The sequence below is a fragment of the Pelobates fuscus genome, chromosome 6, assembly GCF_036172605.1.
Source record: "Pelobates fuscus isolate aPelFus1 chromosome 6, aPelFus1.pri, whole genome shotgun sequence".
Taxonomy (NCBI): Eukaryota; Metazoa; Chordata; class Amphibia; order Anura; family Pelobatidae; genus Pelobates; species Pelobates fuscus.
Genome location: NC_086322.1, coordinates 92375535 through 92394374, shown reverse-complemented (window position 1 = coordinate 92394374; position 18840 = coordinate 92375535). Strand labels below are relative to the sequence as shown.

Here is an 18840-nt window from a genome sequence, read left to right as displayed (position 1 = left end):
GACACATACCTCTGGCAAGTAAAGTCGGCACACTGACTTTGTTGCCAGCGTGCCGGTCTCTGAATGGAGTGACATCACATCATTCCGTTCCTATTTTTCCAACAAGGTAGTTTCCACAACAACCACAGGAGACCATAAGGTCCTCCTGTGGGAGGACTTTTCTGCTCTCCTTTGTCAGTCAATGCTTCGGCACGCCGAGGCATTGACTGACAGGTGAAAAAAACAAAAAGCTATTTTTAAATAAGTCATCCTCCTAATCTATACATTTGCTAGCAAAACTTTTAGCACAATGTATAAATAGAATCTGTTTAGGGCATGACAGGTGACCTTTAATGAGTGACAGTAATGATGATAGGTATGACACAGTCTCCGACCCGTGTAATCGGCATTAGAAACGTGCACTTTAAAAAAAAAAAAATCTTTACTAAAACTGGGCAATAAATGAATGTTAAAGAGTAACTCTGACGTGTTTTGACGTGGTCATAGTGCAAGGACTGCATATAGGCAATATTTTTACATAAAACTTCACCTACAGCAGCTTTCATCAGCAAGCCTGGAATGACCATGGTTTTTCGCCATTTAATAATACATCGATGTGGTCTGAAGGGATTAAGAGTCAGTGGAGAACACATTGAAGCTCACATAACCTTACATCATGACGGACTTTTTGAGTAAATTACACGTGATCATGATTTCACATATCACAATGTAAAACGACAATCTCTTCACACAGTGGAGGTTTAACTGCTTGTGTCCTGTAACCGGGGTAATCTCTGTGCTTCAGATTAACAATAAGGCAGTCTATTTGCAATCAGTGAGCAGAGGATGCATGCACTGACATACTGACTAAAGCTTGTAGACGTAATGTAACTGCCTCAGTGTTATGTTCCTTCTCTACCACATAACACAGATATTAGTTTTCTTTATCACTAATGAAAGTCCTAACTCTATACGCATGATACTGCCAAGGACAGCTTTAAAATATAACCCATTCTACATTTGGTTGCATGGCATCCACTAACTGACAAGGATGTATGCAACTAACATACACCCAGAGAAAATTACCATCTAAGCGTCACTAAAAATAATACATTTATTTAAAGCAATGATCTGAAATGACATGAAATGTTGCATGTGACCATAGAAGCCTAAACAGGGCCCAGGGATGACAATGTGGTCACACATTAAGGTGTGCCCGGGCACAGCTGGCACATCCCTTGCACATGCCTATGTAACCATAGGTTGGTGTGAGGAAGCTTGCAGACCTGTTTACAAACTGATACTGTGGAACAACAAGAGAATATGAAACCTATTTATTTCTAAATTAACAAAACTTTGCATTGTATGTATACCCCAACATAAACGTTAACCCTAGATAAAGTGTCCTGCCTGATTAAATTATTTGATGTTGTTCGTATTAATAACTGTGTCCATTCAAAATAATAAAATTATTAACCCTAAAAACATTTATATACAGAGTACCTCTAACAGCACGAGGGCACAGACGTTCAGTTATATTTGCATTGCCCAATCCTGGATACTGTGACAGCTTACACATACGGACAGACAAGACAGACAGCATGATGCAAACGATAAATCATATGAATTATTAATAAATCAAATTAAGAATGAAAGAAACTTGTTCTTACTTCAGATCAGCGCAATATTCATCATCTGATGAGAGAGTTGGATTATTACAAACATTCCCAATGGAGTGGCTGGGTTTCAAACTACCTTCTTTAAAGTGCAGTGTAGTTCTTTTCTTTTTCTTATTGCCAAAGAATTTCCTTAGAGGCTGAAACTTGCCTGTCCTTTTCTTCTCTGCAAATCACAACAGAGAGAAAGCACACTTTCTTATCAGCATTACATATGCTAATGTATAGTCGCACACAATCACAGCTCCGAGATAGGGCAGAGCCAAAGTGCAAATCCAAGTACAATCTAACACAAGTTTAGAGTTGATGTCTTTCCAAGTTGTTAAAGCAGAACGAAGATCGGATCAGCAGGAAAAGCATGCGTACACTAAGATAGGCAATCTCTCTGCTCTTCAAGTAACTGTGTTGAAAAAAAATCCCACCGCACCTGGAAAGGCAGATCACCAGTACAATACATTTCCATTATTACTATTATTAGTATTGGCATTTATTTAGTGCCAACTTATTCCGCAGCCCTTTACAATATCATAAAAGGGTGAAATTTAACAATAAATGAGGCAGTTACAAAATGTTACAGTAACAATAGGTTGAAGAGGACCCTGCTCAAACGAGCTTGCAGTCTACATGCATTTCCTAATCACACACTGCAAAACCAGTCCATGCATTTATCCACACCACCAATCAAGACACGCATGTGGGTTTAAACAAGAACTCTGACAGATTATAGGAGCTCAGATCAGTTGTATAGTCCCCATAAAACAGGTATTTTCCTGTAAGTCAATCGCAAACACTGTTGAATCGTTCCATTGTTATTTAACGTATAACTTACCTTGGCTGAGCCATTCGCGATATGATCAAGCATCGCACCGTACATTTTACATTCTGTTTGATGCCCAAAGTACAATCCCTGTGTTACACTGCACTGAATGTATTACAGGCCTTGTCATATTTATACCACAGATTGATTCAGAGTTCTATTACCATGTTATAGAACCATTAGTCCAGCTAAAATCAAAAAGCACATATTTTCCAAAGTACTAAATAACATCATCTCTCTTTATTGCCCTTTTATTATAATAACAGCTATTTGTCCGTTTTGAATTTATTGGACCTAGATTTATAAATTTATATATATTTGCCATTTCCAGGGAAGATAATATGTGCTATCGAGAACATAATAGAACATCTAACACAATTTAAGAGGCAAACAAGCAAACAGAAACATTTGCGGGATATAAATCAAATGCAATTATACATACTATTTGCACAAAACAGCAGATTAGCTTTACGTGAAATCTAATAGAACTTCAAACAAAAACAATTGTAAATGGGATGAGAGAAGTTGGCAACCGGACAGGGCCTCAAGGAGAGTAGTGTTTATTGATTGGCACAATCACTATAAACATTCAGTTTTCCTGTCACCACTGATGTGTATAACCTTAGTTTACTGTAAAATCTATACAAAAAGGTCATCATTGAGAATACAAATGTAAAAATAACAATCAATGGGTTATATTTGTTTTATTTCAGAAGCTATGGGTTATGTATTACACTGTTCTATTACGGAATTTCTATCATGACTGAACGCTAGACATTGTGAGAACCTTCATTGGATTGTTTATTTTAAAGAGACACTGTAGGCAACCAGACTATTTCAGCTCATTGAAGTGGTTTGGTTGCGGTGTCCCTTTTGCACCTAGTACATTCCATAGAACTGCAATGTTTAAATTTCAGCTCTAAGTCTGCCCTTAGTGGCTGTCTACGAGACAGTCGCTAGAGGGCTTCCGGATTCGAAATGGACCTTTGGTCTGTTATCTGACGCTGGACGTTCTCATGCTCTGAATAATGCTTTCCTATGGGGAAATCCTAATGCGAGCACGGCCATTGCCGGAGCGTGGGCGGAGCCTGACCCAGTGCCGAGGGACATCGGGGCTGGATACAAGTAAGTGACTGTTCTTCTGTTTTGTTAAAGTTGGTGCACTCATAGTCTTGTTGTTAATTTATGTTCATTCTTTATGACTTTTTTATTGTTTGTTTTGCTAGTGTTACTACTTTCACTAATAGTCTTGTAAATTTATGTTTAGTGTTGACTTTGACTATGACTTTCACCTATATGATCCTTCATATCTTTTTATCCCAGATGTTATCTCCTCTGGTTTTTCATCTCTAATTACCTCAACATCTCTTTTTTCTTCTAACCCCTGACTTTATATTTCAGACTGGGCCCCAAAAACCAGCATTGATTAGTAACTCCCAGAACTCAAAAGCAACCAGGCACTGCAGAAATGCCTAAGCAGAGGTATCATCTCTGGAAGGCAATAATAATAATAATAACCCCTTCAGAGCCGTGGAGGAGGGGGGCATTTTGAAATCTATAGTGCCATGAAACCGGCTTTGTTTTCCTGGCACTATAGGATACCCTTAAAGAACCAGTAAAATTAGCAAAGATTTACATTGTCAGTTATTTCCCAAGTATTATTTTGAAGAGAAATAGCAAAAAAGCAGTACTTCAATGGCTTGCCAATCTTAAAGGGGCACTATAACCATTTAATCTGATTCAATAGTTTGTTGTGCCTAGAAACCCCTGGGATTGCGAAGCCATTACATGTTAAACCATTTAGACTAGTTTAACACTGAATGGGGGTTCCTAAAGCAATCCTAAAGCAATCAACTGGGACTTGCAGCCAATCACCGCCATTGGTCATCAGGCTAATGTTTCTTTATCAGCTAAGCAGTTCAGAGGGGATGCGCTCATTTAGCATTAATCCATTGAAAACAGTCTAACTGACTGGAAGATAGGCACCAAGGTCCTATAGACACTATAACCACTTCAATTAGATAAGGCAGTTACAGTGCTTACAGTGTCCCTTTAAGACTGGCAATGCACAGGGAATGTAGTTGTAGCTCTACTTCTTGACCAACCCAGATCTGGAGCTTATGTGTATTTATGTGCATTATAGATCCTTTTTCCTCCCCATTACTGTAACATTGCCAGCCTGTCCTTGACGGGGTGACTTGTGGCTTCAATACTGATACCATTGTATAGATTGCAGAATACTTTGGCACTGTGTAAACAATAAAACTAATAATACAGTCTGCAGGGGAATACATAGAGAGCATTCACGGTGTATTAAAAAGAGAGTGCATGTGACCTCACCTTCGACTACAGGTGCAACAATTACATCTAGCAATGTAATTATAGGATTCTACAGGGACCTTTGGCTGACTTCATGAAAATTAGGCACTCAAATATTTATTACAACACAGAGAATCTATCTGTAACTCTAACCCAGGACTGCAGACTTTATTTACTAAACTATCAATTGCGGTGAAATGATTGCAAAATATGTACCAACAAAAATGACAGGGAAAGTGTCCAATGTGGCAATTCAGTTTTAAACTGGCCACATTTAACTGTTGATTAAACAATCCCCTAAAACATTTCATTAATGAAGTTTGTGAATGCCGGGGTATGTAAAGGAACTTGCCACACGCAGTTGCCGCCATCGCGCAAGCACAAAAGCACAGCATTGAGGTCTATGGAGGATCTCAGCCAATTGTGACAGTGGGCAAAATTGACAGTTAGACTCTGCCTTGTGTCAAAGAAAGCCAGGATGAGGATAAAAAGGTTCCTACTTTGTCTCTGAATATCTCTTATCTGGGTTGGAATTTCAGTGAAATTCCAACACAGTCATAATGAGTATTTTATAAAGATTCTATCTCTATGAGATACATATTTTTAATATGGGGGGTGACAGTGCCGCTTTAAAAAGAAATTGAAAACACACGAGTAAATCAGTTTCTCACGTCTGGATATTCCTCTTCTGAAACAGTAGGCTGCGATCTTTTTCCAATGGTTCAAACCATGGAAATGGCTGTGATCTCTCAGCCAATACTTGGTCTCACATTTCAGCTAATGACAGAACTACTATTTGTATAATGTCCCATATTTCTCTGTAATTGTTAAAGATAAACTATAGGCTCTCTCTATGAAGTGGTTTGACTGCCATGGCCCTCTAGTTTTGTCTCTGCAGTGTAAAACATTGCCGTTCTGCAGGTTTAACCCCTTAAGGACCAAACTTCTGGAATAAAAGGGAATCATGACATGTCACACATGTCATGTGTCCTTAAGGGGTTAAATCACTCTGAGAGCCACTACAGGCACTTCCAAGGAAATAACAGAGTAAATCTCTGTGAGACGTTCTCACCTGACTGGTGCAGTGGGGCATTTTTCAGCGCATGCGCACTAGCCACCCAAAGCATTGGATTGGCTGAGATCATCAATCTCAGGCGAGGAGGTGGACAGAGCAGTGCAGCCTGGGAGAAAAGGCAAGTACACTTAAACCTTACTGCTTACATGGAGGGGTTATTATTTATAGCGCTATACTGTTCCTTTAAGGTAAGGTCACTTATCCATCTGCAAAGCCATTTTAAAGTGTATCCCTTTTACTTGCAAAAAACTTGCAGTTGTAGAAGGAAGCTAAAAGGAACTTACATTTATTTGATTAAAGTACCACAACCACTGGCTGTACTGCACGTGTGCAGCTGCTGTCATTTACTTGTTTGGTGAAAGTCTGCACATGACATGTCAAAAAAATGTTGATAGCCAATTGTTTCATAATTGCTCCAATATCTACCAAACACATACTTTTTTTTCATTTCCAACACAGGTCACCTTTGCAAGGCAGCTAGGCGTCTCTCAATATTAGCAGCACCCTCCCACGGTGACTCGTCTGTGGCTAAACACACAGTACTGTGACTTCGCAAACATTGCTAAGGCAGTTACAGACACAGCCAGTATGCCCAGTCTTATTCACTCATACCGTAATATAGGTTTAAATAATAATAGAGGTTAAAGTTGAATATAAATGCCTCAATTAAAAACATAACTTTCCTGTTATTGTCATTTTTAAACCAAATACGAAAATAAATATCTTCACTGGGAACATACAACAAACTCCTACAAGAGTTTCAGATTTCTCTAACAAACAAACAATTTTATCAAAAAGGAATATGATAACAAGGAATTATTTGGTATTTGCGCTTTCCATTGTAAATTTGGCACACTTGGCCCTGTATTATGTAAGCGTTTTCTGGCTTTGCCAAAAGTAAGGAGAGGTGAGCTGAGCTTTGCTCTGCCGCTTCCTAAAATCCTTTTCTATTATGTTGGTTTTAATTGAAATTTCAAACTTTTTTACAAACTGTTACACCTATATCTCATTAAACCCAGGTACACTGTGTTAATGTGGCTATTTGCCTGAAGAGAACGTTATTCTTTATCATCTTGGGAATGTACTGTGATCCTTCCTATCAGAGTAAGATGTCAGCATTATGTACGTGTTTTTACAGGATAGCTAATCAAAAAAATGATATCATACTATATCACTCTAATTTTGAAGAGTCTATTTCCCATTTCCCATAAATTGGTTCAACATCATAGAACATGTTTACAAGTCAGTAACAGGGATGCATTAAAAGATGGTCCAATGTAGTGGGTACCTAGCGCCAAGACAACAGGACATTCTCTGCCACTTGACTTCTTGGAAAGATGGGCACCGTTAGTACCAAGGATGTTTGTGTAACGTCATCTGACAGAGTGGGTTCTGGGCATTATTGCATTGTCAGTACTGAGGGGTTGGCACTTTACCTTTACATTTAATGCATCATGACACTAAAAACCTACTTATAATTTATGCATGCCAACTCACTATGAAGGGAATTTGGAAAATGGCAAGGGCTCCAGATTATACACCCACTACATATAAGGTGTAGATGGAACAGGGGATTATGCATAGAGTCCCCCAGTCTATATGGAATGTTGGTGACCCTTGAGCCATAATGAAAGCTCTGCTGGCAGGGTATTAGATGGGGAGACCGTGGTGTAAAAAACATTGGTTGGGTGCAGACTGGTATGTAGTATTTAAAATCCTGCACATTTATTTCCCAGAGACCAACAAAGCATGACTACCTCCTCGAATTAATGGATACCATGTATTCATACCTTGTTATGTTTGTTAAAGCATTACAACTTTATTGTCCTTCCTCCTTCAATCCTGCATTGTCACTGCAGGGGCAGAGCAGGGTATAAACTTTAAAAGGTCCCAATTATGGCAGAGTCACAATTCATTGGGTACTTAACTTGAGGAAAAGGACGTACACCTATAATTCTTACGCAGTGGTTTTTTATCTGTGCCTGTAAATCAAAGGATGCGACTTTAAATATTCTGAGAAAAAGGGATATCAGTTATTTCTTGGTTCCTACTACTGGTGCATTTTTATACAGGAAGGTTATGTGACATGATAAGGATGAGTTTGGCAACTTATGGTAGAAATGGTGAATAGAGGTTACAAGTTGAACTGGATTGTACATCGAACCAATTCCAAAATGAAGAAGAGTTTTAATAATAATGGTGAGCCATTTTCGCTAACCCAAACCCAAAGCATGAAATATATTTATTTGAGCTCAGTGTGATCCCTTTTAAAGAGTTACTTTTGAATTAATAAATTCAGGGTTACTTCTTAACATGCCAGTGTATCGCTTTACATGAATAATAACACAGGGCTAATCAAAATACTTTTTCTGTTAATATAACTCCACTTATGAATGTTCTCATCGCTAAAATGTCTGAATTATTTATAACAGACTGTGTCTGATATTGACTAAATCCTCAGTTAAACATGTCATTTAAAATGTCCTGAAATTTGCGCACCCTTTTTCAGCGGGAAAAATCAATATTTGTGTAACTTTAAACCACTAATGATTAGAAATACTTGCATCACTATTGCTATATAAGTTATATTACAGTGTTTCAGTTCTGATTTATGGAAAGGTAATAAACAATGTATTCACAGCATTAAAAAAAACAAAAAAACAATGGAAATGTAAAAAAAATTTAATTTTAAAACGAGTCAAATGTATTCATAACACAACCTATATAACACTCTTTCTTCTTCTATATAATGAAGAATTCAAGCTGGAACCAAAAGGCAAAATTGTAATTTTCTTGGTCAAGATGTTCAGCAGACTTTACATACTCCATATATTAACACTAAATAGATAAAATATAATAGCTGATGCACTCGGCCTATGAGCTAACCCAGCAATGCTCAGGAGAGCTAAAACGAAGCTCCTACATAGGGGCTTACGGCTCTCTATCGTTGGTAGTGAAGTTCAGGAGTGGCACCTGTTGGACCCCAGGTAAGAAGTCAAACCATTCAAAAATAGCTTGACTGCCTACCATTAGAGGGCACCTGGTTGAGTGTTCCTTTCACACAGGATATTTATACCGTGTACATTATAGCTGATGTACTATTGCTCCCATCGTTTTCCATGCAGTTACATTTCTCTGTTTTATTAGATACTTTATTTTAGTGGACTAGGACTGGCCATCAAGCAAGGACTCTATGTGGAGAATTGGCTCTGTGAGTAACATGGAAAGAAGGATAAATATATATTTGTTTTACACTTTACATAAAGTGATTGTTTTCTACCACTTTGTACTACAAACATATCTTGCATGGAGAAAAGTTTTTCTGCTATGTTCTTAAATATAACAGGGATAAATATATTTTGATTTTATTAAAAAGAGCGTGAAAAACATATATAGTTATTTCTTGTTCAGCAAGTAATTCAGAGAAAAATAAAATGTTCACATGCAAAATGATAAAGTGATAAAATCTTTTTTTTTCCTAATCAAGGAAATAATTGTATCTCCTGTAGAGAGAACCGTGATTGATGTTCTCCGTTATCTTTCTGTATTCTGTTTTGTAAAACACTAATCTGTAACGAAGCAAAATGATGGAATAATTGTGCTGAGCATGAAAACAAAACATCTCCTTTTACACTTGTAGCCTTTTTTACAGTTGAGAAGAGGCAAATTGGGTTGCCTGATTCGCAGTTGTTTTAGTTGCTTCATGTACATTTGCACAGTTCTATTTTAGATAATCTAAATACATTGATTGAACCCATTTCAGATCTAAAGTATTAGCAAGACAAGACCTAATGAAATAACACTATAGCCTTGTATTACAATGATGATATTGATATAAACATAACTTGTCACTGCTGTTTTAAATAAAGATCACATATTTGAAGAAAAAAAACAAAAAACAGGACTGTTGGAAAACCAACAGTGTTATTATTTGGAGGACAAAGGGACCATTCCATGTTATCTCCATCACAGATTATGCAATGATTAAAGGAACACTATAGGCAGTGGCACCCAAACCACTTCACCTCATTAAAGTGGTCTTCGTGCAGTGTCCATGTCCCCCTAGAAACTGCAATAATTACCTTATAGGGTTGTCAGACAGTCACTAGAGGCACTCCTGGGTGGTTAGGCGACTTAGCATCAGTCAATTCCCCATAGGAAACATTGCAGCAATTCTTTCCAATGGGGAGGGCCTAATGTGCTTGTGGCTTTCACCACACATGCACCTTAGCTACCTCCCCCCCTCCACCCCACCTGTCGGATAACGTCGGATGGGGTGGAGAGCAGATCCAAGTGCCAAGGGACATAGAGATGGGAATCAGGAAAGGATAATAAAGGTACAACTTTGTATTACTAGAACTATAGTATGCATTCAATAAATTAATTGATCATCCTAATGTGGAACATGAACTTCGCAATAAGTAAGCAGAGGCCAGGCCACTGGTGACCCTTAGACTCCTGGCTTTGGTCAAAATGTACCCATAACTGAGGCATTTGAAGCATGCTTTCACTGCATTTAAGCCCTAACTTTCTTTATTTCTCATACCCTAATCCTCAGTGTAACCCTAACAAAACTTACCTTGTATGACTTCTACTAGGAGCCTTTTCAGTCACTGTGCATACAGGTCCACAGATGGCCCGGAAACTAATCTCTAGGGTTACCCAACATGAGCATTACACCAGCATGGGTATCCTTGTCAGTCAGTACATGTAGGATAAATGTGATTACTCCTGAGTCATACAGTGAAATAGAACGTTTAATAAGACCATTTTGTATTTTAAACCTGGATGTGTTGCACAATTGCACTCTAAACTTGAGAAAGACCTTGCTGGTATGAACAAGCATGGCTGTTAACGGTGGGATCTCAATAGTATTTGGATTGCTTTTCAGTACAATGCGGTGCTGGACTTATTGTTTTGGAATCTTCATTAAAACTGGATTTTGTGGTCCAGGGTCCAAATTGCACACTATATTGCAATGGTGTGAGTGCTGCGCTAATGCTTCCTAATTTGCATGACACACACTAGCCTGACTGCCTAATTGTAATACAGCTATATGAGAAGCATTTACTATAATAAATATGAAAAACATATAAAATGGTCTGTCTTGTCACAGTTGTATTATTGATAGATGTAATTTCTCGGTATATTTCACTCTACGCACAGGATACCAACACAACTGTTTACCAAAAATATCTTCAGCGAGTCTACATCTGCTAAAGGCTTGGTGTGTAAAAGCTCCCAGAAATTCTCTCTCTCTTATTATTAACTTAGAAGGTACTTCACAATCGCTCTGTTCAGCTATGTTAGAATACTATGATTTGTCACGGTTTTATTTATTGTTTCACTATAAGCCGAGGTGTTGATCCCTGGTGCCATGAATGATTTATAAGGGCATTCAGTTTACAGTTCAAAATGAGTTGCACTAAATTTCCTGAACAATGTAACTTGTTTGTCATGATTAAACAAGAGCTGCTGTAAGAAGATTGCAACAAATATCCCTGAGGTTCTGTCTGCTCTAATGCTTACTTCCTATTGACCAAAGACATAGCTTTTTTACTATTTAATTCTGAAAACAAAATACATTAATAGAATGGCAAAAACTAGATGCATGGAATATACATTCAGAGAAATTATAGCCCGTAGAATGTTGTTGTGAAAGAGTTAAGCTGCATTACTTTCAATATTAAAAGGTCCCAGCAAGATGACTTAGTGCCACCATTAACGAAAACAGGAAATACTTTATTTTCTGTCAGTGTCGTGCTTGACTAGAAGGGATTTAGTAGTAGCCTTACAAGTGGAAAATGTAGCGGGTTGTATGAGAACTAATACATTGAAAAATGTGCTAAGCACTAGTGCTTTATTCTGCAAATTATGATTCTACCAAACTAAACATCTCACAGCAGACCAAGATCAAAGGAAAGGTATTATTGAAACATTAATTGACTGCCAAATCTTATGCTTCCATAATCCTCCTCTTCAACTCTTAATAACCCAACACTGTGACTCCCCACTTGAAAATATAATTGGGATTATTGTGTGTCTTAGGAAGGCATTGTATATACACTGTGGGCTAATGACTGCTCGAGCCCATATATATTAAGTTGTGAGATGCTACCCAAGTCCATGGCCTATATACTGTGCCCCTCTTCCATATCAGAAGATGAAGGAACACCTTGTTTTCTGCTCCTAACTGCATAAACCCCCAGCACTCACCTGTGTCAAATACTAAACAGTCACCTTCTTAATAACTAACCTTTTTTTCTCACAGGTGTGACAGTAGTCACCATCACCTGGGGTTTCATATGGACACTTTACGTAGGACCCTGGACTAGGCCTGTGTCTAAGTCCCCCTGTGCCCCTGTGCCCCTGTGCCCATTATAGATGCAGAGTGTGTATTGTTGTTAGATGTTAATCTATGACTCAAAAATGACACACTTAAATCCTGTCCCATATCTCTTGGATTTTGTTCAGGGGATACTTGCAGTATTTGAGGTCAGTTTACAGTGTTTTAACCTTAGTTATCACACCCTATAAATTCTGCATTCACTACCCCTATATTATGAGAAAATGTGGCAAACCCTTTACATAATAACAGACCTATCAAGTCATATTTTATGAATGTGCAAAAAAAGTTAATTATCCTATGTATAACTTATGTAAATTTTCCAGACGCCCAAGAGCATTAAATCCCAATTATACTCATTAATACATTAGTGATAATATGAATAGCATACATTTCTGATATCTAATTATCTGTATCTGCCCTGATAACATTTATACTTTATTATTATATGCAAAGAAAAACATCATTTTCATTTTCAAATTAACTTAATAGGCACACACCCTGCGTCCCCAGTTTTATACCCTACAGAGGAACACGGCATACGGCCATCCTTAAAATCTAAGATCCTTACTTATTCGCACAACAACCATCATGCTTAAGAGCTCAGTGTTCATTGGGAAAACCAATGTAATATTAATGGGAAGAAAACAGCAATCTGAAAGGAAAATCAGGTCACAGCACTCATCAAAATAGCATGAAATTATTCAGCTCGTTTGAATAATTCACGTTTAGCCACTGCTGGAGAAATCACAGCACACACAAATCCTTAGCACATCATGCTATGAAGTGAGCTGAGACAGAATCCATTTTACTGATACAAATAGCTAAAACTTTAATTTAATAAGCTTTCCAAATAATTCGATACTGTTAGAAAATCTTCCCAAATGATTCATTAATAGAATCCAACATTAAATTCTAGGGGGATTTTTGCAGATAAATCCTTTGGAAAGTTGCCAGACAGGAAGTTATATCCAAACATTGCCAAATGTGATTTGGAGACTAGGTGTGAGTTTCAAGTACTGGAACCAATGGATCCTGACATTGTAGTTTTTTAAGGTTCCATCCCAAGGATTCTGTTTGGGTAGCACAGGAATAGTCTGTTCTTTACCAGGTTCCAAAGTCCTGGAAGTATCAGTATCTCAAACATGTCTGCAGATGTCCTGTTGGAGTATCGACATTGCATCTCTCTACATGGCAATTGCTATGAAGGGCTACTCATACTGAAATAGTAATTATGGAATTCTCCTCTGCTAGAGCACTATTCTGTACATTATTCTTTTCAATAATTTTATATTTATACTTGGGACGTTGTCTAAGCTGAATAAACCACTACCCTATATAAAAGAACCATATCTGGAGTTAATTATTTTTCTTCATGAATGTTGGTCTCAGTTGGGTTCCTTGCTCATATGATTAGTCCCATTCAATTAAATGTAGCTGAGGCTGGACCTTGTTTTGGATTAGACAAAACATCATAATGGAGAATAATTATTGCACCTAAAAGGATTGTAGGAGAATTACTAATTGGGACTTTTTCAAACTCCCCTTCTTGTGTTACTCTTTGTAGTCAAATGGTCTAATGTCACTGATAGCTACAGTTTGTATCATCGATGCCATCACTCAGCAAATTTGGGCATACTTTGTAGCTCCTGAATGGAGTTTACTTCTGATATTTCTTATATTACCAGCTATATTTATATATTGATCCTTCCACTGATATGATAAATATGAGACCTTTCTTTGGCAGATACAAAGGTGGGTAGCAGAGCAGAGCATTCTGGAATGGGAAGAGAGAACTTGGGTATTGTAATCTTAAGTAGGAAGCCTTATCTGGAGGTCTAAGCACCATAACCACTGCATTCTATTGTACAGCTTATAGTGCAAGCAATCTTTGGATACACTCCCACTGGCCATTGCTAAACTGTTTTTAAGTGGTGTGACAAAAAGCAGGGTACTCCTGACACCCAAAGCCCGACTCCAGTGTTGCTTATATTGTATTTCATAATAGCATATGGTGGAATTTTCATTTGTGCATTATCTGTACAAATGAACCAAACTTCCAAAAGTGGAGAAATTACGGCGGTACATTTGGTACATTCTATGGTTTCCACATTTGCTACACTTCTAACACTTTTATAAAACTTCACCAATGTGTTTGTTTTTCACTTCATTATGACTGGTATTATAAAATATATTTTGCTAGTATTTAGATTATATATTAGTGAATATTAATCTCTGACAGCCTCAATGCTTCTCCAACATACATTAATTTAGATAAGCTATTGCATTACATACACTGAGGAAGTTAGCTAGGGGTGAATGAGTTGATAACTCTTTGAGTACTGCAGTGCCTATGTGACTCTGGGCAAAGGTACTCAGCATAATCAATAAACACTCTGAGCTAGTGTTGTGTGATCATGTACAAGCACAGGACATATGATAAATGACATGGATTCTGCCTCTGGACTGCAATGAAAACATCTGCTACATGTTTACCTGAGCTCTTAGAACTCAGCAATTCAATCTGAGTTTCCTGGTTTGGTTCTCGTTCACCTGCCATGATGTTCTGGTTACTGAAATAAAAATGTAAATTTGTATACACACAAATTATCACAAATATACAACAAGGCTATCCTGTTAGCGCATCCAATACTGGTGTAAACAACTATATTTCTTAAAATGTCCATGAACTCGGTATGAATACACACTATAAATTGCTGTTGAGTCCAGTCCATAGATCAATGTGATCGGTACAGATTAAACTGGAGAGATATGGGTTCTGCCATGGTTGCTTATTTAATATTACATGAGCACACTTTATAAAACACCATACGCTGATAGAAAATAGATACATTCTTATACTGTAGCAATAAACATTAACCTGACAACTATAGCTAAGCATGGCTATAATTTGTATCAAACACTACATTTTCCATCATAGTGATGTATTTTATTTAAAGGAACACTAAATTTAGGAGTAAAAACATGTTAGAGTATTATACTAGTTAGTTAAAATATTTTGGCCTCCTTCCACCCCCCCCCCCCCTCCGAATTAAGAAAATAGATTTACTCACCTTTAGTCTCCAAGTGCTCCGGTCTGATCTCAGTCAATCAAATTCTACCACATAGGGAAGCATTGAGGGGATAGTGCACATAAACAACAATTACCACACTCCCCATAGATATGCTTTGAATCCATCTTTGCAGAATGGCACCAGGAAGCCCCTCAACCAGCTGTTTGAGTGACAGCCACTAGAGGTGTATCTTTCCATAGCTTGCTATATATGAGGTACATTGATACTTTTATGGTTTAAGGGTTTTTTTTTTTTTTTTTTATACAGCATCATAAATATTGGTACAATGATCGCTTAAAGACCAGCATAAAATAACACATAAAACAGAAATGGTTTAAGGGTTTTTTATGTTCTTCCAGCAGCATCCTACTGATACATGGACAACCAAGCGAGTGTCTGTTTTTTTTTTTTGTTTCGTTGTTGTTTTTGTGGTGTGTGTGGTTTCTCGTCATTCTTCATTTTGGAGTACAAGGCTTTGTTTACATTATTTTTTTTAAAAATCTATGTTTAAATCAGGCATGTGAACATGATGTCTGTCTGTGCTCATTTGCTTGTTGAGCTGTGAATTCTGAGAGAATTGTGTAAACATTTTACATATATCTAAATCATGGGGGCCTTGCACTCACTTCTCCCATTAGACTACTTGGGCGAGTGCTTAAATTGAGTCCAATAAGTAGATTTGATTGAAAGAGTGCACTCATTGGACTTTATCTGATGCTTTTATTCAAGCAGTTAGGTGCAAACCATATAGCATGAATGTTTCAGTCCTGTATCTGGACCTCCTACAAGACATGGCAGAAGCATTGATTTTTGAAGATTTTTACAGACGTCAAGTGAATTTGGAGTGTTTATTATAACATTTTACTACATACTCTGCTCTTGTTGACTTTATATCTGCATATTATTCTATGAGTGCCATACGAGTGTGTAATGATATCGGACGTTCCTAATATGAAAGTATTTGGGGAAAAATAAAGTGGCAGAATGGGACTCATTAGGGGAGGTAGGATTGGGGAATGAGACACATTAGGGGAGGGTAAAAAGACAAAAGAAAGTATATACACTAAAGGTGAAAGACGGATAACTGGAAGTGATCCCAGGTGTACTTCACAGCCACCTAAGAGAATATACACATAACCAAGAAGTGGAAACCACCCAGAATACGTCAGAGTATATATAAAAATAGAATGACCTGTATACAAGCGGGTCTTCCAAAATTGTGTTCTGTATAAATAAATTAAATGGCTAACATAGCGTAAAAAAGTTTAAATAGGAAATATAAATAAATGTGATATGAGTGCACTCACAAACAAACGAGGAAATCAAGCCTTTCACCCACTCAGGGGTACTATGATGAGTATGGGATGCAAGATGTAATTTTCTTCCAACCAGATATGTATAAAAATAAAGAAATCAAATATAGTGAAAGTACGTTGTAAAGAAGGTATGATACATTTATTGGTCGCACTTACACTTTAAGAAGTAAAAAACAGCATGTCTCCAGATTATATGGACCTTTTGTAGTGTTCCAGAGTAGTAGTACTGGGAGTCCAAGGCAGTTATAAAATATAGCACAATATAAAACAATAACAAATAAAAAGTTCACAAGAGCAAGTGCTGTGGGAATGCGACATTAGTTGAGGAGCTGTGGGAGTGAGACACATTAGGGGAGGGGGGCAGGGGGAATGAGACACATGGGGACTAGGGGACTAATACGCAGGGGGAATGAGATATATGGTGGGGGCAGGGACAATGAGACTAATAGGGGACTGGGGAAATGAGACACATGGGGTGCTGGGGGAATGAGACACATGGGGGGCAGGGGGAATGAGACACATTAATGGAGGGTCGGGGAGGAAATTAGACATATGGAGAAACTGAGGAGGATAATGGGTTACAAATAGACACAGAGGGGCTGGAAACGGGGCAATAGAGACAGACAGTGGCTGGTCAATGGGTAAAAACATGGGCTGGGGGAGACACGCAGGGAAGTACAGGGGGGACACAGAGGCAAAGAGGGGCTGTGGTGAGTAAGAGACATGGTGCTGGGGAAGTGACACACAGAGGGGATGGGGTAGGGGAGAAAGAGATACATAAAAGGGACTGAGTTGAGAAAGAGCCATGAAGGGGTGAGTAAGAGAAACAAAGGGCTAGAGGAAAGGAATAGACACACAGAAAGGCTGGGAAAGGGGAGAAAGAGATAGATAAAGGGGCTGGGATAAAAAGAGACATACGAAGAGGCTGGGGTAGAAAGATGCACGAAGGGGCTGAGGTGAGAAAGAGATACACAAAGGGGCTGGGAGGAGAAAGAGACATACAAAGGGGCTGGAGGGAAGTATGAGACACACAAAGGGGCTGGAGGGAAGCAAGAGAAATGCAGAGAGGGGTGTAAGAGACAAAAAAGGGAATAAATGGGGCCAAACTCCCTCTTTTAGCATGACTGAGCCATGGACCATGGTGGAGATACTTCTGTTTCTTCCCCTGGTCTGACAGGAAGCAGTTTGGCGCTCTCATTGAGGACTTCCTGTCAGGCCGTACAGAGGTTACAGAAGATCCTCTACCACGGTCTAAGGCACAGCCACGCTATAGGGGAGTGTAAGACAAAAGAAGATAATATACACTAAAGACATTCAAAAGAGAGGATAAGAAATGCAAAAGGGTTTAAGAAATTCAAGAATGGGTTTAATGGACACACAGGTCATTTTTCGTGGGGAGGGGGGGGAGACAGGGGGAAGAGGGCAAAATGCATCTGTGCCTGTGTGTAGCCCAAAATCCCTGCACCGGCACTGATCTCATCAGGCAAGGCAGATAGCCTGACTGAAAATTAGCGGAACATACTGAAGTAGACTGTAAACTTCATGCAAACAAAGTAAATTAATAGACTTTATGTAATTCATACAATGCAAAAATGTTGTCATATAGGAAAACCATAGCTCAAGCACAACTGAGAACATAATTAAATAGAGAACATGTCCTGTACAGTTCACATTGCACGAGAAATGTCATATTGACCACACATATATTGAGTCATATACTGAGTGGCATGGTAGTTTAAGGTCTATTCAAAAAACTTTGTAGAGAGTTGATCTTGTTGCACCCCGGGTTGAGAGAGTGTCCAGAGTATTAATCGAGAATGCATCTTTCCAAAGTAATTCACAGCCACAGTCACCACTACGGGGGATATTGGAACATGGTCTATACCCATGAATCTCATAGAAGGTAAAGAATGTCCATCTTCTAGGAAGTGTCTAGCTAATGGTTTTCCCAGATAGTTAATGCAATCTTTATGACAGACCAGAGCCACTGCATCCAGAGACTATTTGAGCCCTATCATGACCAGCTATTTGCACCCCCCCTCCCAAGCAATAAAAATGGCCAATTCTATGTGTATGTTTCTCCCTCAACTACTTTGTGTGTCTCTTTTTCCCCTTCCTTAGCCACTCTGTGTGTCTCTTCTCCAGGACCATCGGCATGGCTGAATTTCCATCATCATGGGGGATTATACTATAGAGTCTGCTCACATTGCAGGATGTCAATATCACATCTGTTAATCT

The 18840-nt window shown here is 38.3% G+C and overlaps 1 protein-coding gene across 2 annotated transcripts in view; it reads right to left on the bottom strand.

The window, feature by feature from the left end:
• CRACD (capping protein inhibiting regulator of actin dynamics) overlaps positions 1–18840 on the bottom strand; it is a 207458-nt gene that overhangs the window by 97349 nt on the left and 91269 nt on the right. For both annotated transcript variants that reach the window (XM_063458033.1, XM_063458034.1), the window contains exons 3-4: positions 14709–14785; positions 1650–1821 (exon numbers count right to left, since the gene is read on the bottom strand). In XM_063458033.1, the coding sequence (XP_063314103.1) occupies positions 1650–1821; positions 14709–14772 (236 nt within the window). In that variant the 5' untranslated portion in view covers positions 14773–14785. The remainder of the gene's footprint in view (positions 1–1649; positions 1822–14708; positions 14786–18840) is intronic.